The sequence below is a fragment of the Mustela nigripes genome, unplaced genomic scaffold (genome assembly GCF_022355385.1).
Source record: "Mustela nigripes isolate SB6536 unplaced genomic scaffold, MUSNIG.SB6536 HiC_scaffold_76, whole genome shotgun sequence".
In the NCBI taxonomy this organism is placed as follows: domain Eukaryota; kingdom Metazoa; phylum Chordata; class Mammalia; order Carnivora; family Mustelidae; genus Mustela; species Mustela nigripes.
The window spans coordinates 3451439-3473649 of record NW_026739491.1 but is presented as its reverse complement, the minus strand read 5'-3'; the positions used below and the strand labels follow the sequence as shown (position 1 = coordinate 3473649).

General features: G+C 50.7%; 4 protein-coding genes across 7 annotated transcripts in view; 2 read left to right on the top strand and 2 right to left on the bottom strand.

Annotated features, from left to right (window-relative positions):
- The window catches only part of LOC132008274 (complement C1q tumor necrosis factor-related protein 4), a 4384-nt gene extending 418 nt beyond the window's left edge, over positions 1–3966 (top strand). The window contains exon 2 of the mRNA XM_059386824.1: positions 2839–3966. Coding sequence (XP_059242807.1) covers positions 2844–3827 — 984 coding nt within the window. The 5' untranslated portion in view covers positions 2839–2843 and the 3' untranslated portion in view covers positions 3828–3966. The remainder of the gene's footprint in view (positions 1–2838) is intronic.
- Positions 3967–4624: 658 nt separating this feature from the next.
- On the bottom strand, positions 4625–7896 carry LOC132008278 (protein FAM180B-like). Its single transcript, XM_059386830.1, is given in 4 exon segments — positions 4625–5582; positions 5808–5878; positions 6734–6839; positions 6841–7896. Coding segments are annotated over 4 exon segments (606 nt in total). The 5' UTR covers positions 6874–7896; the 3' UTR covers positions 4625–5186.
- Positions 7897–7996: 100 nt separating this feature from the next.
- On the bottom strand, positions 7997–13451 carry LOC132008277 (NADH dehydrogenase [ubiquinone] iron-sulfur protein 3, mitochondrial). The gene is made up of 7 exons (XM_059386827.1): positions 13304–13451; positions 13128–13193; positions 11410–11507; positions 11051–11200; positions 9834–9959; positions 9580–9699; positions 7997–8245 (listed from the first exon to the last, which is right to left on the bottom strand). The coding sequence occupies exons 1-7, from the start codon at positions 13383–13385 to the stop codon at positions 8078–8080; spliced, it is 810 nt and encodes a 269-aa protein (XP_059242810.1). The 5' UTR covers positions 13386–13451; the 3' UTR covers positions 7997–8077.
- Positions 13452–13455: 4 nt separating this feature from the next.
- Positions 13456–18908, top strand: LOC132008273 (kelch repeat and BTB domain-containing protein 4). Of its 4 annotated transcripts, none has more exons than XM_059386820.1 (4): positions 13456–13549; positions 14475–15092; positions 17079–17185; positions 17622–18908. In XM_059386820.1, the coding sequence occupies exons 1-4, from the start codon at positions 13531–13533 to the stop codon at positions 18480–18482; spliced, it is 1605 nt and encodes a 534-aa protein (XP_059242803.1). In that variant the 5' UTR covers positions 13456–13530; the 3' UTR covers positions 18483–18908. The 4 variants fall into 4 exon arrangements, with proteins under 4 accessions (XP_059242803.1, XP_059242806.1, XP_059242805.1 ...); XM_059386823.1 differs by having other exon boundaries at positions 13481–13549; positions 14479–15092; XM_059386822.1 differs by having other exon boundaries at positions 13490–13654; positions 14479–15092.
- The last annotated feature ends 3303 nt before the right edge of the window (positions 18909–22211 follow it).

Sequence of the window (22211 nt, the reverse complement as noted above, 5' to 3'; positions counted from 1 at the left end):
GGGGGGGGGTGTCTAGGGTACCTCCTCCCGAGGGATTTCTTTTCTCAGGAGGAAGGATTAATTGCTTCTGTAAAACGAGGGCTTATCTTCTTGGGAACATGAGGGTCTCTCAAGGTGGGAAGAGGGTCTAGAGAGGCTTGAAGGAGGGGGTAATTAGGGAGTGGGGTCTGGCGAGGAGAGGGGCTCTGAGATCCCCTTCGCCTGACATCGCGGCACCGCCCCCGTCGGTTCCGCGGCTCTGGGTCTGCCCAGGTCTCCGTGTCCCAGTTTTGTCTCTTTGAAGATGACTATTTTGAGCCTCACCTGGACAGAGCTAGGAACAGCCATTTCCTTTCCTGGAGCTATGATGCCCACCTGACACCCTCCTACCTCTGACCGGCCCTGGGAAGGGGGTCTAAGGAAGGATGGGGACCTAGGGATCTGGGAAATGGCAGTGCTGGTGAGAAATGGGCAGGGGCCGAGGACTGTACACACAGGAGGACCCTCTGGCCCTCGTGGAGTGCACGAGACTCTGCAGGGAGATTGCTGAAGGCAGGGTGGGCATGTGCTCCTGGGGCAGGACCTGCTAGAGGGAGGAGTAGGGTTAGAAGAGCTGAGATGTTCACATACTCCCAGAAGGCAAAACGCTAGAGTTCTTGCTTGTTTCATTGGCTTCATTTCCTTTTTGCTTTCTTTCTCTTTCACCCTGGATCCCAAGATTTATTCTACTTCTCCTCTCTCCTATTTTTCCAAAAAAAGGGAAACCGAGGCTAAGGACAGGTTCCCTGGAAATATCTGTGTCTATGAGGAAAAAAGGTGGTGGAGAGGAAGGCACACTGAATCTGGAGTCAAAAGACCTTGGTTCAAGGGTGCCTCAGTGTGCATGATTACCTTGGGCCAAAATTCTTTCCTAGTTTGGGCCTGAATTTCTCATCTATAAAGTGGGAGAGGGCCCACCTGTCTCAAAGGTTTGCTGCAAGACCAGATGTGTCCAAAGAGCTTTATGAAAGGGAGTACTCAGGAGGTGCAATCTTCATCACTGTAGATGGGTCCCCTTCTTCCTCCCTGCCCCCATGAAGGGTATCCTACCCCATGGGGTGCCTTTGTAGGAATTACAAAAGGTCCCTCCCCCATAGGGAGAGAAGGTTCAACTGGGTTAGGGACTTGGGGTCTTTATTATGAAAATTAGAAAAAGGCACACTTCCCCAGGTGCAGCAGCTCTACACTATAGGGCAAGTAGAATGTGGGCTAGATTCTAGTGCCCACCTACCCGAAGACGAATGTCCTTGTGGAGCGAGCTCTGCCCCTGGCAGTCCTTCTCAGCAAGCCCACAGTGTCTCTAAGAGCCGCAGAGCTACACACACTCCCGGAGTACTTCCCAGGCTGTTGCCAGCTCATTTTCTTTCCCACTTTGTTTCCACTTCAGGGCCTTTGGGTATTCAAGCTCCAAAGCCTATGCCCTACAGAAGCATGATGGAGTTAAGCATTGCCTTCACAAGCTCCCAGGGGGTAGGAGTTACTGAGTTCCTAACTCCTCATGTCAAGAACTTGACCAGATCACTTTTCTCAAGGCTGAGAAGTACCTGCACACCTGGGCAACACTACCATTCACAAATGGGGTTTGTACCTGCCACCTCAGAGCATCCTCACAGTAAGACTGAGGCAGGTCTCCCTATTTACATAAAAGAAGCCATGCCCAGAGAAGTTAAGGACCTTGTCAAAGGTTTCACACGTTTAAGTGGTAGTGCCAGGAACTGAGCCCAGGTCTAGCTGTCAGTCTTTCCCTCCACCACTACTGAGGAACAAAGCTGCTGACCTCACAGCCTTGTCAAAGCTTTGTTGCATTTGTTGCTCCCCCTCTCTATTCACGGGAGCCTCTGGTTCTCTTCTGCTCAGGGACCAGCCCTCAAGCCCAGAGGAAAGAGTCAGTCTTACTCTGATTTCACCCGTGGGAGGTTGAGGGGTGAAGACAGAGCTATGTCAAAGCCCAGCTGTTTTGACCTCTTTGCTGCAAGAAGGGCCCCTGGGGAGTCCAGAGGTCCAAAGTGGTGGCTGACCCTTGTGGGTCAGAGGCCAGGAAAGGGGTCACTGAGCAGCTATTTCCTTTCCTGTCCATATGGGGGTTGAAACATTGGCCATCAGTATAGAGAACTAGTGCTTGAGTGAGGGGGAGGCCAAGGTTCATAGAATAGCCACAGGAAAATTTAGCAAATCAGGCTGAAAGAAACAGATGCCCTGACCACCCTCTGTGGTGCCAAGGTGGGGAGGGGGTAAACCCAGCTGATGGGTTACAGGCCCCTTCCACCAAAGCATCTCTGCTTGTATCTGTGTTACATACAGGTGTGTGAGCCTTCACTTGAGAAAGGGGTTGGTTTCTTACACCCCCCCCCCCCCAAAAAAAAGAGGAGTCTCACTGGCTTAATCTTCTGGTTCTCAAAGTGCGGTCCCTGGACCAGCAGCATCTGTATTACTTGGAATTTGTTAGAAATGCAAATTCTCCCATCCAAGTACTAACCAGGCCCGACCCTGCTTAGCTTCCGAGATCAGACGAGATCGGGCGCGTTCAGGGTGGTATGGCCGTAGACAGAAATGCAAATTCTCAAGCCTCATCCTAAACTTACTGAAACCCTGGGGGTGCGGGCCCAACAACGTGTGTTCTAGTAAGCCGTCTACATGACACTGAGGCCCGCTGAAGCTTGAGAACGGCTGACCTGGTCCAGCTGCGTAGGAAACAGAGTCCTCGTTGTGGGTCAGGGGCAGGCTGTGAAAATAACAGCGCCTCCCAGTCTCGGAACTCTGGGCGTTTGCGGGCAGCCCTGCACAGGCCCCATCTCCTTCCCCTTCTGCCTCCCCTCCCAGGCACCATGCTGCTGCTCCTGCTGGGCCTGCTGGGCCCTGCCGCCTGCTGGGCCCTGGGGCCCGCGGCGGCGGGCTCCACGGAGCTGCGCTCGGCCTTCTCGGCGGCACGCACCACCCCCCTGGAGGGCACATCGGAGATGGCGGTGACCTTCGACAAGGTGTACGTGAACATCGGCGGCGACTTCGACGCGGCCACGGGCCAGTTCCGCTGCCGCGTGCCCGGCGCCTACTTCTTCTCCTTCACGGCTGGCAAGGCCCCGCACAAGAGCCTGTCGGTGATGCTGGTGCGCAACCGCGACGAGGTGCAGGCGCTGGCCTTCGACGAGCAGCGGCGGCCCGGCGCGCGGCGCGCCGCCAGCCAGAGCGCCATGCTGCAGCTCGACTACGGCGACACGGTGTGGCTGCGGCTGCACGGCGCCCCGCAGTACGCGCTCGGCGCCCCGGGCGCCACCTTCAGCGGCTACCTGGTGTACGCCGACGCCGACGCCGACGCGCCTGCGCGCGGGCCGCCCGCGGCCCCCGAGCCGCGCTCGGCCTTCTCGGCGGCGCGCACGCGCAGCCTGGTGGGCTCGGACGCGGGCCCGGGGCCGCGGCACCGGCCGCTCGCCTTCGACACCGAGCTCGTCAACATCGGCGGCGACTTCGACGCGGCGGCCGGCGTGTTCCGCTGCCGCCTGCCGGGCGCCTACTTCTTCTCTTTCACGCTGGGCAAGCTGCCGCGCAAGACGCTGTCGGTGAAGCTGATGAAGAACCGCGACGAGGTGCAGGCCATGATTTACGATGACGGCGCGTCGCGGCGCCGCGAGATGCAGAGCCAGAGCGTGATGCTGGCACTGCGGCGCGGCGACGCCGTCTGGCTGCTCAGCCACGACCACGACGGCTACGGCGCCTACAGCAACCACGGCAAGTACATCACCTTCTCCGGCTTCCTGGTGTACCCCGACCTCGCGCCCGCCGGCCAGCCGGGCCTCGGGCCCCCGGAGCTCTGAGCCCCGCCCGGGGAGACGAGCCCCGGGGCGGCCCGGGGCGTGCATGCGGAGCCGGGCCGCGCGGTCCGAGCGACCCGCCGGCGCGAGCATGACGGCCCATTGACTCTGCCAATAAAGTGGGCCTGCGCCGGCGCCTGTCCGCCTGGGGTCCTGCGCTCTGTCCTCTCGGCGACGCCGTGGTCTCCGGCGGGGCGGGAAGGCACGGACTACTGCAGACCGGGGTGGGGGGCGGAGGGCCGAGGGCAGGATCCGGTCAGGCCCTGGGTGGTGGGCGAGGAGATGGGAATGTGTTTGAACGGAACCCGACTCGCCCAACCCCTTCAGGGACTCCCTTTCACGTTCCTTTCCAGTCAGTCCCTCTACCTCCTTCCCACAGACCTACGACGTCACTCTGGGTGCAGCTGGTTCTTTCTTGTGACAAGGGACCACACCCTGCTCCCTTTCCGAGGAGTACGGCATTCAAGGAAACAGAACGTTCCTTCTTCTAGCAGGGTTATGGGGGATGAGCGGTTGATCTGGTTGCCCCACCTCCTGCCCTCCCAGGACAGGGACGGTGATTCGCCCAGGGCAGGGGTTAAACAACTTACTTGGGCATAAAAAGACACAGGCTGCAGGCCAGAACAGAACATTTTATGGGACAGTTACACAGAATCAGGACTACATCAGCCAGGTTCAGCTTGTCTCAGTCAGTCCCCTCGCAGCCTCTCTTCCCCCTCCGAGGTGTTCATCTGAGCCTTGTTGAAATGGACCAAAACACCTGCTCCTCCACCCCCTCCACCGCACACCTCCACCCCTGCACCCCTCCCTCCCCCCCAAGGAAAGGTAACGTGCTTCCACCTGCTTACCTCCACTCCTCCAACAGACCAAACTAAAAATGTCCAGTCTATTCTAGTCTAGACGGGGAACATGGGGCACAGGGACTCCAGAACACTGGTTAGGATTTAAAAGGGGTATGTAAGTTAGGACTGGGTGGTGCGCATTCACAGGGTCCCCATAGATTCTGCAAGACTTGTCCCAGACTGACAGGGTAGGAGTTGGAGCATCTGACTTGGCCTTCCTTGGGGTGGCTTTCTTTTCAGCATCTCTTGAACATACTTCTCAACCCTGACCCCCAACACACACCTGCAAGTCCTGCTTTTTAGCTCTGTGCCTGATGCCTGAGACCCAGGTTTTTACCCTCCCAGGGCTCCGGGAAGAAAATGGGGAAGGGGTAAACTGGGTTCCAGGGTACAATCCAAGCCCAGAGACCTGAACACAGTGGGAAGGACCACGTGCCAGATGGAAGCCACTGCCCAGGATGGGTCTGGCTTGGGCCATGGGTTGGGGGGCAGTGGTGGGTTGGTAGGTGAAAGGGGAGGGTCAGGGAAAGAGGTCAAGGATCAAGGCCCAGGGCCCCAAAGATGGGGGCTTCCCCTGGGGGCAGAAGCCCTTGCACAGGTCCCAGAGTGTTTCCTGTGCTAGCAGGGCGAAGACCTGGGCCCAGTGACCCCTCTCCTCAGCCTCACTAGCCTCATGGAGCCGGTAGACACAGGACAAGCCTGTAAGAAGCAGATGTTCAAAGTCCCAAGGGCTAAGAGGAGGCCCTTTCCGCAGATCCTGGAACTGCCGCAGCTGCTGCTTAGCACCCTCCAAGTCACTGGGCACGTGGTGCTGCAGGAGGAGCCTGAGTCGGCGGCCTGGGCGTGTGGATGCAAGTTCCTCATCCTGGATGTGCAGCTGCCCCATGACATCCAGCTCCAGCCCAGCCCAGAGTAGCTGCAAGGGGAGCCATGTAAGGGGTGGGCTGGGATCTGGGGGGCTGGGCAGGGAGCAAGAGTGGGCTGGGTGGTGGGGGGAGCATAAGCAGGCAATAGGACCCATGCTGGGTTGCCCCCCACCCCCCTGCCCAGCAGGCCTAGCTTAAGACAAACCCCCTTCCCAACCCTGAGCTTAGGGACCTCTGGACACTCCCTCCCCCATATCCCAGGCTGGAGGAAAGACCTCAAACATCACTTCCGGGGCCTCTGGCTCCTGCAGGCCACTTCCCACGCTGGCGCTGTCCATGGGCTGCCCTGGGGCAGCAGAAAGGAATCAGGTCCCTGCCAAGCTCCACCCTGAATACCCCAGCCTCCCAGAGGTGCCCCTTAGCTATTTGGTAGAGATGCCTAGAGGTTCTTCTATCTACAAAACCAGGAAGACCATCCCATGTACCCCTTCCCTTAAACACACGCACACGAGCACGCGCGCGTGCACACACACACACACACACACACACACACTGACATTCACCCTCCCAGGCATAGGTCTAGTGATCCCCAAATCATCATCCCAAACCCAGATAGCACCTTGGCAAATGTCCAGGACTCCTCCTTCGACTTCTACAGTTCCCTTGGCAAAGAACTCCCAACCACTGGGTCACAAGACACTTCACTTCCCCTCCCTATAATCATCTGGGACTTTGTGTCCTAAGACAGTGCCAGTGACTCTCCCCAAGGGTCGAGGACCCCTTTAGGAAGAAATCTGCTCCTTCCTTGCCCCTCAGTAGTGATTATGCAGAAGGCAGGGAAGCCAGGCAAGGCAAGTTGTCTGCTGCAGCTTCTTTCATCTCATACTCTGGTGTGCTGCCCAGTCCTTAGAATGATGGTCGTGAGCCCAGGGCAGATCCAGAGGTCCTGTTTGCACATCTAGAATAAGGGCACTGCCCACCTCTGTCCAGGGCTGGTGTTGAGAGCACTTGGGACTACCTCCCTTCATTTGGACCTCTCTGGTTCCAGGGTGAGGGCCCAGACTATTAAGCCTGCTGTAGGTTAATCTGCTACCGTGCCCACAGTGCATAGGCCCTGCTAGGTTCAGATAGAACCAACTTTAACTGCTATCAGCAGGCAGCATTCCTTGGCTCCCATCCACCCCACCCTAAAGTCCCGTACCTGGATGGTGCTGGGTTGTAGTCACCCCAGGGAGAAGGCAAATGGCTAATATTAGCCAAGCCAGGAATTGCATGGTCCCAGCCATACCCCACCACGTCCTCTCAGTCTTCCTCTTCCCCAGCTGCTCTCTGTTCCTGCATCCGCCCGTCACACAACACGACTCCAACTTTCCACTGCAGGCTGCTCAGGCGTTCCCTATTTTGTGTGTCAATCTTCAATACTAAACAGGGAGGGGCTGGTTCTGACTTCCCAGGACCTTCCGTCCCGTGGAAATGTGGAATCTTAAGTTGCTGGCAATAGGAGCCTGGCTCCGGCTTCTCAAGCCCTCAGCCTATTCCGGTCCAGATGGGCGGGATGCTTGCTTACTAGAAAAACGATGCCTGGTAGCAAACAGCTTTAGCTTGGCCCTCCCAAGAGATAGGAAAGAGCCCAGGCGGTAACACTACCTTACTATCTGTCCTCACCCCCAAAATATCCTGTAGCTGAGCTCAGGCTCTAACACCCAGTCCAGCCCAGCCCAGCCCAGCCTCCAGGGACCCCCTCAGCAGCCAACAGCATCAGCTGCAAAGTTTGGTTCTGGAACTGCAGTGGTTCTCCAACTACATGATGGGCTGGCTGGGTGGTCTCATGGACCAGCAGAGCTGAGCACTTCCACCTCAGGCACTCAGCCACCAGCCATACAGACCACAGGCTGGCTAGAGTCGAGTCCTGTCACCCAGAAGACAGATCTGCAGCTTCTGAGTATCTTTTGCGCCAGCCCTGGGACCTCCTTTGCTTGCTTACAACATTCTTAGCTCTGGCTGGAGTCTAGAAAGATTACCTTAGACCAAACATGATGAGCTGTTAGATTGCAGGGAGCAGGATGCGGGGTTCAAGACTCAAAATGAGCTTTGGCTCATGGAACTCTATGGATGTTTGGATGGGATGGGTTCCACCCAGACCCCTCGATCATCAGCTGCCACCAGTCTGCAGTGACAAGGGGTTTTCTCCTGCAGTTGTTGAGGGCCCTCCAGCTTTCAGGAGACGCCGTGCCACACCTATCGTAAGCCCTGCAGACAGTGAGAACTTTCCATTTCAGCTCCAGAGTCCCTCTCTCAGAAGGACGTCCAGGCCTGCAGGTCACCATGTCTGCAGCTGTACTACTTAATCCCATTAAAAGAGATTCCTGGGTTGGTATTCACTTTAAGGAAGATGGAAAAAACTCCTGCTGAATCTCCCCTCTCCCAAGTCAAGCTTCATTTCTACCATTAAGCACACAAGAAGTGGTTAGTCTCAGGAGTTTATTTACAGGGATGCTCAGTTATAGATAAAGCGCTTTCTATTATCAACATGCCTTCCCTGGAGCTACTTGGTTTCAGGTTTCTTGTCTCCTGCTTCAAGCTTGAGACTCTCAGGGGGCTGGCGATAGGCAGGGAAAGCCTCCCATGGGCTATTCAGGTCAAACTTGCGGAACTCCTGGGCCAACTCCACTGGCTCAGCCACCACCCGCTTCACCTCATCGTCATAGCGTAACTGCGGAAGAGAAAGACAGGCTTAAGCACTGTGGAAGACCTCGTTCAGAGCTACTGAGCCGCTAAGGAGCCTCCTTTTCCAAGGGCACAGGTGACTTCACCAACCGCATTACTTCTTTGTCCTTGAGTGTGATCCCAGCCTCTGTCACCAAGTGTCCACGCACATGATTACCGATCAAGTCACATCCCACCCTTAGTCCAAAGTGGCCTGCTGTCATCCAGCCAGGCTCCCCTGCTCACCATGCTCACATAAACTCTGAGCTCCTTTTCCAGCACAAATTACTATGCTTACCTACCCATCCTTATAAAGAAATGGTGAGCATCAGCCCAGGATTAGGAAGCAAGTCAGTGGCTGAAAAGAGTGACCCTAAACTGGCAAGCACTCAAGTTCCGACCATGTGGCTTTTGGCATTATCACTCAAGATGCAAGGCAGTAAATTTGGGATTGCTTTTCTTGATGGGAGGATCAGTTGGATAAGGTAAAGACAAACTGGTGGTGGATGAAGAGGCAACCAGATAAGGGAGACCGTGAAAACGAGGAGAGGGAAGTAGCCCTAACCACAAGCAGCTGGAGAAGCAAAGGGGCCCATGCAAAACACTGAGAAAACAGGCATTTCTGGGTACAGAGGAGAAAAGGTAGATGGCTACTATCTCAACATTTCTGAAAAGTTACTTTGCTACAAAATCACAAATGTATGTATGCAATAGACCGTCTTCCTGCTTATGAATAACCTGTAGCACAAAGGTGGTAAAGCAAAGCACTGGAATTCTCCATAAGGCCTCTGTAGTCACATGTTAATTATCCTGCCTCTGAGCGTTCTCAAGGGCTAAATGTTTAGTGTCCTCCCTGTCAGCTGCCTTCTCAGAGGTCCAGGGCAGGGTAAAATGCCTCTGTCACCAAGTGTCCACGCACATGATTACCGATCAAGTCACATCCCACTTCGCTTTTAAATCTTGTGAACAGACGAAGTGTGTCCTCAAGGTTGCCCTGGTCATTAAAATGATCATTATGATAATGGCTAAAGTCAACTGAGTAGTTACAGGACACCAGGCTATACACATACATCATTCAACTCACCATAAATCTTATTAGTTAAGTACTACTGTTCCCATTTTGAAGCTGAGAAAATTGTCATAGAGAAATTAAGTAACAGGCCCCAGACTACAGAAGTGACGCTAGGATTTGAATCTAGAGCCTATGTTCTCCCGCCCCGAGTCTATGCTCTTAGGCCCACCACAATACACAGACCATATTTCCTGCCATGCCCAGGATATCCCAGGTTCCCTGCCAGTCTCTCACTGAGGCTGCTGCCCCAGTTCCATGGTTCCTCCTACCTCAACGTAGCCAGACAGGGGAAAGTCTTTTCGGAAAGGATGTCCCTCAAAGCCATAGTCTGTCAGAATCCTTCTTAGGTCAGGGTGGTTAGCAAAGAAGACTCCAAACATGTCCCAGATCTAGAAAAAAAAGAGGCCTCAGGCAACTAGTCCATCATGACCAACACAGGGTTGAGGAGGCACTGCACACAAGAGTTTCAGCCAATTCTGCAACTCTGGCCTAGAGACAGGATCTGCCATGTCCAGTAACTCACCTCCCTCTCATACCAGTTAGCTGCCTTGAACACAGAAACCGTGGACTCGATGGGTGTCAGCTCATCTGTGTAGGTCTTCACACGGATCCGAGAGTTGAAGCGCAGAGAAAGCAGGTTGTAAACAATCTAGGGAGAGCAAAAGGAGCTGGAAGACCAAGATGGCCACAGGGTCTGGGTGGGGGGTGGGGAGAGTCCCCGAATGAGAACACCAATAACGAGGATACAAGGTGGGTTAGGGTTCTACCTGGAACGTTTCTTCTGTCCTAAAGCTCAAAAACCTCAAGATTCTCCTCTATTTAGAACTACTTCTGAAAGCCTAAGCCACGCTGAAGCTTAGCATGTCAGCATGTTTGTCGTTGCCTATGCTGTTCCCTCTGTCTGGGATGACTCTGGTCTCCCCTCTCCCAGCCCCAGTCCTTACTGGGCTAATTCCTGGTCTCTTGGTCACCCATGAAGGTTCAGCACAAACACTCACTCCTTCCTTCTTCAGAGCATCCCAGACAGAACTGAGTGCCCCCCCGTATTCTCCTATCCTCTAACATCACGCATTACATGTTATCACGGTCAGCTCTTTATGTGTCCTTCTCCCTCACCAGAGTTGGGGGGACTCCTTAAAGGCAGGTATTGGGTATTACTTTCCCTTTAATCCCAAGATCTGGCAAATAGATGATCAGTAAATATCAACAGCTAAATGTATTAAGAACATACCATGTGCTGGAAGTCTACTTGTACTATCTCATTTCATCCTCACAACCACTCTATGAGGTAGGGACAATTTTATTCTTATTTTGAACATGTAAAGCTTAGGGGTGCCTTGGTGGCTTGATAGGTTAAGCATCTGACTCTGGCTTGGGTCATGATCTTAGGGTCCTGGGATCAGGCTCCCCACTCAGCAGGGAGTCTGCTTCTCCCTCTGTCCCTACCCTGTTTGTGCATGCGTGCTCTCTCTCAAAAAAATAAGTAACCTTAAAAAAGAAACAAAGAAATCTTAAGCTTAGAAAAATTAAAATGTCTGAAGTTAAAAATGTAGCCTATTAGTGGCAGAGCTAGGACTCAAACTTGAGGTTTGCTTGATCTGTGGCCCTAGTTTAACTGCTGTGTTGTACTGTTTGACCTGAACTAAAACTAGGGAGGCCTGCGGCTCCCATTGGTAGCTATTACTCTAGGACCCGTAGTCCCTCTTCTTTACCCACCAAATCTCAAATTTCCCAGCTGACCTCAAAACGGTTCTGCCGAGTGGGGATGTCCACTGCTGTCAAGTCAGCCAAGGACTTGAATTGTGCATTGGTGTGATCCCTGAGGAAAGTCAGCACTGGGATGACTCCATCAGGATGGATACAGATCTCTAACTCATTGAAGCAAGACACCTGCAGACATGAAAAGGGAGAAACGAAGGAACAAAGAGCTCTTGAAAGAGCAGCTAACTTCACCCGGAGTCTCCTGGTTTAGAACAGAGAAAGAACACCAAGTGGCACAGAAGAGACTGGTTACTTTGACCCAAGGCTGCCTACTCCTACATGCCCTAAAAACATGGTTCTTTCTTGACCCATGACCAAACAACCATTGTGAATATTACCTGAACTTGCTGGACATACTTGGGCAGAATTTCAGCCACATACTCTCCAAATGCTGAGAGCTGCTTGTGGGCCACATCATCCCGTGGTCTGACAGTGGCTGGAAGGAGAAGGCATATTTAACAAAGGAATGGAGAAGGTAGCAGCCACCCCTGCATTCAGTCTCGGGCTCACAAGCAGTGTTGTCTCCCAGCAGGGCTCCCTGCAGAACCTTGAAGAAGGGGAAGGTGGAGAATTCCTCTTCCAGGGAAAACTTTGGAAAAATGTCACCTCAGAATCTACAAAGACTCTTCTTTTTTTTTTTTTTTTTTTAAAGATTTTATTTATTTATTTGACAGAGAGAAATTACAAGTACACTGAGAGGCAGGCAGAGAGAGAGAGAAGGAAGCAGGCTCCCTGCTGAGCAGAGAGCCCGATGCGGGACTCGATCCCAGGACCCTGAGATCATGACCTGAGCCGAAGGCAGCGGCTTAACCCACTGAGCCACCCAGGCGCCCCTACAAAGACTCTTCTTATTACTGCAGTTGGGGTATTTGCCTCTTCTCAAAGCTATTCCCTGGTTCTTCCTTCACAACACCTACATTTCTGCTAAAGCAGCATATTATCTCAACTCTTTTTTTTTTTTAAGATTTTATTTATTATTTGACAGATCACAAGTAGGCAGGGGTGGGGGGCAGGGTCCCTGCGGAGCAGAGAGCGCGATGTGGGACTCGATCCCAGGACCCAGAGACCATGACCTGAGCCGAAGGCAGAGGCTTTAACCCACTGAGCCACCCAGGCGCCCCTTATCTCAACTCTCTTACCAGACCAGGAACTCTTTAAGGTGGGAACCGGGACTTTTGCTTCTTTGTATCTCCTTAGCACCTGGCTCACAGCAGGTTCTCAAACTAAGAACTTCAGGGCTGAAGGGCCCTCAAAGATTATCTAGTGGAAAACTTTTTTGAGGGGGGTGCCTAGGTGGTTCAGTTGGTTCACTCTGTTCTCTCCCTCTCCGCCTTACTCACGCTCTCTTTCTCTCTTTCGCTGTGTTGCAATTTCTCTCTCAAATAAATAAAATCTTAAAAAAACAACAACAAAACTTTTCCCCCCACTGATGAGTAAACTGAGGTCCAAAAGGGGGAAATGCCAGGTCTCCTGACTCTGCTTATGCTGATTGTAATATATCTCCGTACACCCATTCATGCATCCCTCAGTCACTGAGTACCCACACATCACAGGGTGCACACACCATGGTTAAGTGCTCTCTGCTTTTGGCAGCAGGCAGGCCTACTCCGCTACTCACTACCTCTGTGACTCTGGGCAAGTTACTTCTTTGAATTGTTTCCTAATCCACAGCAGGAGGATCACAATGCTATCTACCTCCTAGGATTGTTCTGAAGACTAAATAAAATGATTCGCTAAGCCACTTAGCAAGCTGCCTAACACACAAGTACTCAATGTGAGCTACTATCTTAACATGGCTCTAAGAGCTGACAGTTAATCAGAGAGAAAAGGAATCACGGAAACGGACAAGGGGTAATCAGGGCCATAACAGGGAGACACAAGAACACAGGGAGAGCCCGAGTCCGCTCGCAGAATGAGACCTACTACAGTCAGGTCTCCGCAAGCATAGATTTGACAGAGGACACGGGGAAGGGCATCCCAGGGCAAACACCTGACGAAAAGAATGAAGGGTCCCCCGCCTACAGTCCCGAGAAGGGCCCGGCCCGCACATACTCACGGCGCGTGTCGGCCGCGGTGCTTTCCTTCCTCACCGGCAGCAACAGCACCGAAGGTCGCCCGGCCCCTGCACCGGAAGATAAAAAGACACAAGCGTGAAGTGAGGCTTGATGGGCTCCCTTCGCTAAGCGCGCCTCCGCTCCCGCCCCGGGCCGCAGCCAGCTGCCCCCGGCTTACCCCTGGCCAGCGCCACGGACCCCATAAGGCCCCGCCACCAGCCCCTCGCCGCCGCCGCCGCCGCCGTCGCCGCTGCCGCCATGTTTCCCGATGTAAGCAGGCAGCCAAGGCAAGACCCACAGGGCACGGAGCCCCAAGGGCACGGACCGGAAGCGGAAGTGTGTGTCTGATTTTCTTCCGGGCGGACGCGGGGCGGAAAGCAGAGGTTCCGGATTCCGGGCTTAGGAATGAAAGGAGAGAAGGCAGGTGAGAAACCGAGGCAGGCAGGTGGGAAAACCGTGAGGTGAAGGTGATCTTAGTTTGGTGTGGCAGAGGCTGGAGAGAAAGCGAGGACCCTAAAGAACCCGACGGGTGAGAGGAGGGGAAGGGGCGGGAGTTCTGGGTTCCACATTCCACTCCCCTCCCCCGCTCCCGGAGCTAAGCTTTTGACGTGGGCCGGCGGGCGCCGGGAAGGGGGTGTGGAGGGGAGTCGGGGGCGGTGGAGAGATGAACGGTTTCCCTAGCGACCGTTTCCTAGGCGACTCCAGGTGGCGCGGGGACACAGCTCAAGGCGAAGGGCCTACTAATGCCCCGGGCTAGGGAGGACTGGGCTTCGTCGCGTTCTGGGACGGAGTCTTAGGGAGTCTTTAGGGCGAGCAGGGAAGTGCAGGAGAGAAGCAGAAAAGAGAAAATGTGGGGCTAATCGATATCCCAGGGCAAGCCTCATTTTGGGAGGTCTGAACTCCATTCGCGGGGGAAGAGGGACCTTTGCCACAGGAAAGCGGGGGTCTGTTTGTCGGGTTCTGCTGCCCAGAACGTCACTAGTTTTGTGCCCAATAGTCATTTGGTTAGTAAGGCTTTTTGCCAGGCTTAAGATCATAAGCTTCCGCCAGCGCCTGGCTTTCACATGTCGGCCTAAATTCCAAGGCTTTTATTAGATCATGGAAAGGAATATTCTGTTTTCTTAGGGAAACACCAAGAATAGGATATTTTACTGATTTCATTAGGGATGGAGTGCCAGTGCAGGAGAATGAACTCAGTTTTGGTTAGAGGAGAGGTGCTAAAATGTCATTAGGACTAAGGCCAATCCCCACCCACTTTGCTGTCTCTTTTACCTTCTCCCTCCCGGAATTGAGCAGTTGGATTCATAGACTGTGGATTCCCCATTACTCAGGGTGGTGTTGCTTTGCAGACAGCTGGCAGAGAGAGAAGTTGGCTACCATGGAATCACCAGAGGAGCCTGGAGCATCCATGGATGAAAACTACTTTGTGAACTACACTTTTAAAGATAGGTCACACTCCGGCCGTGTGGCTCAGGGCATCATGAAACTGTGTCTGGAGGAAGAGCTCTTTGCTGATGTCACCATCTCAGTGGAAGGCCGGGAGTTTCAGCTCCACCGACTGGTCCTCTCAGCTCAGAGCTGTTTTTTCCGGTCCATGTTCACTTCGAACCTGAAGGAGGCTCACAACCGAGTGATTGTACTGCAGGATGTCAGCGAGTCGGTTTTCCAGCTCTTGGTGGATTATATCTACCACGGGACTGTGAAACTTCGAGCTGAAGAACTACAGGAAATTTATGAGGTGTCAGACATGTATCAACTGACATCTCTCTTTGAGGAATGTTCTCGGTTTTTGGCCCGCACAGTGCAGGTGGGGAACTGCCTTCAGGTGATGTGGCTGGCAGATAGGCACAGTGATCCTGAGCTCTACACTGCTGCCAAACACTGTGCCAAGGCCCACCTGGCCCAGCTGCAGAGCACAGAGGAATTTCTCCACCTGCCCCACCACCTACTCACTGATATCATCTCGGGTAAGTTGAGGTAGAGGGGCACATCATACTCAACTAGTTGGGTATGATCTTTAGTGGAGATTCTAGTTCAGGAGAAAGGAATCTTCAGGCTTTCTGGTATTAATTGACATTATTATTCCTGGTAGGAATTTAGATCCTTTAGAGACCAAGGTGAGATTTTTAGCTGCTGTCATAGGCAATCCTTTCCAGAGGAAGAACCCTGGAAAAGAAAAGCAGTACTTTGTGATGCACAATTAATCCTTGACCAGTGTGGGGATAAGGATTGCGACCTCTGCATGGTCAAAATCCATGTATAATTTTGACTCCGCTCAAACTTAACAAATCCCCATTATTGATCGGAAGCATTATCAGTAGCATAAGAAATCAACATGCATTTTGTGTGTTGTATGTATTATGTACTGTGTTCTTAGAATAAAACTGGAAAAAAGAAAATGTTATTCGGAAAATCATAAGGAAGAGAAAATACATTTGCAATATTATACTGCATTTATTGGAAAAAAATCTGCATATAAGCGTACCCACCCATCCGTGTTTTTTAAGGGTCAGCTATATACAAGTATTGAATCAAAAAAAAAAAGAAGCAGTGCTTATCCCCAAAAGGTAGTGAGGAGCTGTTTTGTATATAAATGTTCTCATCTATCCTGCATTTTCCCTGTACCTATGAGACTGATTAAGTAAATTGATGATGACTTAAGATATTTACATAACAGGGGCACCTGGGTGGCTCAGATGGTTGGGCCTCTGCCTTTGGCTCAGGTCATGATCCTAGGATCCTGGGATTGAGCCCCGCATCGGGCTCCCTGCCTGGCGGGAAGCCTGCCTTCCCTCTCCCACTCCTCCTGCTTGTGTTTCTGCTCTCGCTGTCTGTTTTTCTTTCTGTCAGATAAATAAATAAAAATCTTTAAAAAAGATGGGGGGGCGCCTAGGTGGCTCAGTGGGTTAAAGCCTCTGCCTTCGGCTCAGGTCATGATCCCAGAGTCTTGGGATCGAGCCCCACATCGGGCTCTTTGCCCAGCAGGGAACCTGCTTCCTTTCCTCTGCCTGCCTCTCTGCCTACTTGTGATCTCTGTCTGTCAAATAAATAAATAAAATCTTTAAAAAAAACACAAAAACATGGGGCTCCTGGGTGGCTCAGTCATTAAGTGTCTGCCTTCGGCCCAGGTCATGATTCTGGGGTCTTGGGATTGAGTCCCACATCAGGCTCCCTGCTCAGCGGGAAGCCTGCTTCTCTGTCTCCCACTCCCCCTGCTTGTGTTCCCTCTCTTGCTGTGTCTCTCTGTCAAATAAATAAACAAAATCTTAAAAAAAAAAAAAGTTTTGAGGGGAAAAAAAAAGATATCTACATAACAGACATTTTAAGTGAAGAGCCAACTTTAACAATCCTGACCCTGGGAGTGCCTGGGTGGGTTGATTGATGAGCTTTGTTCTCACGGATTCAGCTCAGGTCCTGGTCTTCGTGTTGTAAGATCAAGCCTCATGTGGGGCTCTGCACTCAGCAAAGAGTCAGTCTGCTTGAGATCCTCTCTGCCTCTTCCTTTGTACCACCCCTCCCCCTGCGCTCTTGCATGCTCTCTTAAATCTTTTTTTAGAAGATTTTATTTATTTTAAAGAGCAAGTGCATATGTGAGGGTGCAAATGGGAAGGAGCAGAAGGGGAGGGAGAAGGAGAAAGAATCTGAAGCAGACTCTGCACTAAGCAGAGATCCCCATGTGGGGCTCAGTCTCACGACCATGAGATCATGACCTGAACCAAAACCAAGAGTCGGATGCTTAACCAGCTGAGCCACCCACGTGCCCAGTAAATAAATCTTTAAAAAACAATCCTGACTGTGCAAGCGAGGTAAGCAATTTAGGTTTATTTCTTATACACACACACACACACGCACACACAGAGTGATAGTCCAACAAAGTGATTCACACTGGCTCTAAATTTCCCTTTTGGGTTATTGGATCGCCATTGACCGTGTCTTTCCTTTGACTCTCACAGATGGAGTTCCATGTTCCCAGAACCCAACAGAGGCAATAGAAGCCTGGATCAATTTCAATAAAGAAGAAAGAGAGGCTTTTGCGGAGTCACTCAGAACTAGCTTGAAGGTAAGGCAGATTTCTCTGTAGGGTTGGGACACCATAATATCTATGCATTCCAGCTATTAATCTGGCCTCTTTGATAGCTGGTGAATGAGTCCTCTCTGGCTCAAAGTTAAGCACTGGGGAGGAGGATGTCTGCATGAGCCCAGAAACCACCAGCCTCTGAGCTCCACAAAGTTCCTTGAGAGAACTACTTTCACTATTGCATTATCCTAAGCACCTTTTTCCTAAAGCACCCGCTCGGAATGAAAACAACATATTCTCTGCCCCAGCATAAAATGTCTGAAAGTGACTGGAGGACATCAGGATGACACACAGTAACTTGAGGGTAGTAGGTTAGAGCAGGATTCACGTGTGTGGTCCAGAACCTTAAGGGTAGGTGTCAGCTGAGCCTTAGCCTAGAACTGATAGATGTCATCTATGATTTTAATTTTGCCAATAGGAGATCGGGGAGAATGTGCACATTTACCTGATCGGCAAAGAGTCATCTCGTACCCACTCGTTGGCTGTGTCCTTACACTGTGCAGAAGATGACTCCATCAGTGTAAGTGGCCAAAACAGCTTGTGCCACCAGATCACTGCAGCCTGTAAGCATGGTGGAGACTTATACGTGGTGGGAGGGTCCATCCCACGGCGCATGTGGAAGTGCAACAATGCCACTGTGGACTGGGAGTGGTGTGCGCCTCTGCCCCGGGACCGGCTCCAGCACACCCTGGTGTCTGTGCCTGGGAAAGATGCTATCTATTCACTGGGTGGCAAGACACTGCAGGATACCCTCTCCAATGCAGTTATCTATTACCGGGTAGGTGATAACGTCTGGACAGAGACGACGCAGCTAGAGGTGGCTGTGTCAGGGGCTGCTGGTGCCAACCTTAACGGGATCATCTACTTACTGGGCGGGGAGGAGAATGACCTGGACTTCTTTACCAAACCTTCCCGACTCATCCAGTGCTTTGACACAGAGACAGACAAATGCCATGTGAAGCCCTATGTTTTGCCCTTCGCAGGTCGCATGCACGCAGCTGTGCATAAGGATCTAGTGTTCATCGTGGCTGAAGGGGACTCCCTGGTGTGCTACAATCCCCTGCTAGACAGCTTTACCCGGCTTTGCCTTCCTGAGGCCTGGAGCTCTGCCCCATCCCTCTGGAAGATCGCCAGCTGTAACGGAAGCATCTATGTTTTTCGGGACCGATATAAAAAGGGGGATGCTAACACCTACAAGCTTGACCCTGCCACATCAGCTGTAACTGTCACCAGAGGCATTAAGGTGCTACTAACTAATTTGCAGTTTGTGTTGGCCTAAGGCTGTGGGGGGAAGAGCAGCTGACTTTTACCCTCCCGTTTTCCAGCACCTATCCATCCAAATTCAAAGTCCTTGGGGCCCTGATCAGAGTTCTATGTTATTTTTTTGGCACATGTTAGAAAGGGCAGCACCTCAGTCTTTCCTGAACCTATAAGGGTGTTTCATTTGGGGCTTTTTTAGACTGCTGCTGCTCAGGTGGCTGCTCCAAGAGTAGGCCATCTGTCCTATGCTGTCCCCTGGTAATCCTGTGCCTCCCTGCAGATGGCTCCGAGCAAGCCATTTCTCAGACCATAGGCACAGCCGCCTCTCGTTCCCTGATCAATGTCAAGTAGAAGCACTGCTGATCCCAGGACAAAAGGAAAATGCCCCCATCTTCCTTTTTTCTGTAACCTGCAAAGTGGCTAATTGGTAATTTTCCACGAAGAATTAAGTGTTAGAGTTTTCCTTCAGGCTTTGGTTGGAAGAATGGTCTAAGCTGAAGGTGTCCTTCACCAGCAAGCACCAACTCTAGAATTCAGGACACTGCATCTCGTGTTTTCTCACCTCTCTCTCAGGAAATCAACACTTTGGGATTTTGTTTGTTTTGGGGGGGGGGTTTCTTTTTCTTTTTTTTTCCAAGATTTAAAAAATTTATTTGACAGAGACAGAGAGGGAACATAAGCGGGGTAGTAGGAGAGGGAGAAGCAGGCTTCCCGCTGAGCAGGGAGCTGGATGTGGGGCTTGATCCCAGGACCTGGAGATCATGATCCGAGCTGAAGGCAGACACTTAACGACTGAGCCACCCAGGCGCCCCTGGAGGTTTTCTTTTTTTCCTCAATATACATGCTATTTATTTTTTTTCCTTAGACTGTATTGTTTCAGGGGTACAGGTCTGTGATTCATCAGTCTTATACAATACCCAGTTCTCACCACAACACATACCCTCCCCAGTGTCCATCACCCAGTCACCGCATTCCCCCACACACACCCCCTCCAGCAACCCTGCTTATTTCCCGAGATTAAGAGTCTTTTATAGTTTGTCTCCCTCTCTGGTGTCATCTTGTTTAATTTTTTCCTCTCTTCCCCTATGATCCTCTGCTTTGTTTCTTAAATTCTGCCTATCAGTGAGGTCATATAATTGTCTTTCTCTGATTGACTTATTTCGCTTAGCAGAATACCCTCTAGTTCCATCCATGTCTTTGCAAATGGCAAGGTTTCAGGGTTTTTTTCGTGGCTAAGTAATATTCCACTGTATGTATAGATGTGTGTATGTGTATATATATATATATATATATATATATATATACACCATATTATCTTTATCCATTCATTTGTTGATGGACATCTGGGCTCTTTCCATAGTTTGGCTATTGTGGACATTAATGCTATAAACATTGGGGTGCAGGTGCCCCTTCAAATCACTACATTGGTATCTTTGGGATAAATACCCAGTGAATACTTTGGTTTTTTTGCTCTTGTTTTTGTTTTCAAGATTTCTTTCTTTTTTTTTTTTTTATATATATATATTTTTAAAGATTTTTTATTTTATTTATTTGACAGAGAGACATCACAAGTAGGCAGAGAGGCAGGCAGAGAGAGAGAGAGAGGAGGAAGCAGGCTCCCTGCTCAGCAGAGAGCCCGATGCGGGACTCGATCCCAGGACCCTGAGATCATGACCTGAGCCGAAGGCAGCGGCTTAACCCACTGAACCACTCAGGTGCCCCTCAAGATTTCTTTTTATTTATTAGATAGAGAGAGAGAGAGAGAGAGAACGAGCAGGGGAGGGGCAGAAGGAAAAGCAGACTCCCCACCAAGCAGGGAGCCCAGTGTAGGACTTGATCCCAGGACTTGGGATCATGACTTGTGCCGAAGACAGATGCTCAACCGACTGAGCCACCTGGGCGCCTAACACTTTGGTTTTATGTTTTATTTACTCCAAGGAGTAAGCCAGAAAGAAATAATATTATTTCTGATTAATAGCAGAAACTTTTTTCAAATTTAAGTATATAAGGTCTTTACTCTTTTAAAAGCCCTAAGGTAAGCCAAGAGCTAGGAACTGTTCATACAAATAAAAGTTTTGGAAGGGATACGTGTGTGTGTGTTTTGAATTTTGAAGGAGTGACTTCCTAAGGTAAACAGATTATATACCCGCCACAGGTACAGGATTGGATCCTGTACTTCCTTTTCTACATACAGGATCACTGCTCCAAAAGGGGAAGAGAGCCCTTGGCGCCAGTGAATTGGGGTCTGACAACTGAGCTGAGTATTTCTCCTCTCTTTTCCCAATGTTAAATGTTTCTGAATCATGCTAAATATCATTAGCCAGAGTGTTAGATACACAATAGATTTCTTTGACCCTATTTGAGAAAACAAGGACCCTCGTCCCATATCCCCATAACCAGTGAATTGAAGCCACACTAAATCTCTCTAGACACACAACAGTGTTCCATCAGGAAAGTGAAACAAGACAAAGGGAGCAAAATTATCCATTACTTAGCACACTTCTGCTATGTCAAGTCTGGGCTTAAATCCCCTTGGTCCTGTTAAAATCATTTGAATCTGTAGCAAGCAGGGTTGTCTTGAGTTCTTTCTGATCTGTGTATTTCACGTCTGTGATGTATGACCAGTCTTATCCTTTGCTGCCCCTGCAGTAATCTCCTTGTGGAACTCTTTGAGAACTTCCAACTGGCCAGATCTGATGTGGATGTGTGACCGGATCTTGGTGATGGCTCTTACAGCCTCCTCTGGACTCCAGTTGTACACCTGAAGTACAGGATTGGGAAATCAGAGAAAGAAAGGAGCAGGTGTTAAGGTGTCCTTGACCTAATAACAGGTGCTAATGGACTCTCAGAATTTCATTCTTTTAAAAACTTCAGTCAACCAATCCCACAATACTTTGCAATAGGCTGAGGGAACAAGTCAGTCTTTCTACCTAATTCTTGCTCTGCCAAACCCTGGAAAAACAAGGCTGAACATGCAAAGCTGAGATCCTAATTCAAGCCTGCATGGGCCTATTAGATGTCCTCTGGGAGCTGGGCTGTTGGTTGTGAGTTTCCTGGAGAGAGTATATGGTAGATGTTTTTATCCAACTTGCCACCACGGCTAGGAAAACAGCACTCTTTTTAGCTTTAAGTAGGAGGGTTATTTCTGTGTCGTCAGGTTTAGAACTCAATAAAACTGAGAAACTACAGATTTCAAGCCCAGCTGGGTCAATTCTCACTAAATCCAAACTATCCTCCTGAGCACCCATTTCCAGTAAATGGAGTCCTAATGATCAAAGCTTTAATACTATTAAATCACATACTTTCCAGTCCACAGTAACTCAAAGTCAGGCCTGTTATCTCTACATTTTTTTCCTTAAACTATTCACATAACTTAGTAAAATGCTCTATAGGGGCCAGATAGGTAACAAAAATGAGTCAAGTTGGGAGTTGTGTAATAGGGAATAAGGGACTACAGAGTATTTGCTTATAAATGTTCTTAAAAGCCTCACAACTGCCCTTCATAAAGTAATAGAATTTCATTGGATCCTCTGTTTCTAGAAACTAATACTGGAACTTTATTCTGAAATACTTTAAGAAATCTTGAGTCCTACAGAGCTGTAAGTGACTAGCACTATTATCTGTAGTACTAGATCTTCTGACATGCTATTTATAAGAAGTGCTTTTATTTTAGCCTTTTTCTGGTGTTAACATCCTTTGCAACTTCATTTTTTGAGTACCTGTTGTAGGTAGGTCAATGCTTGACATA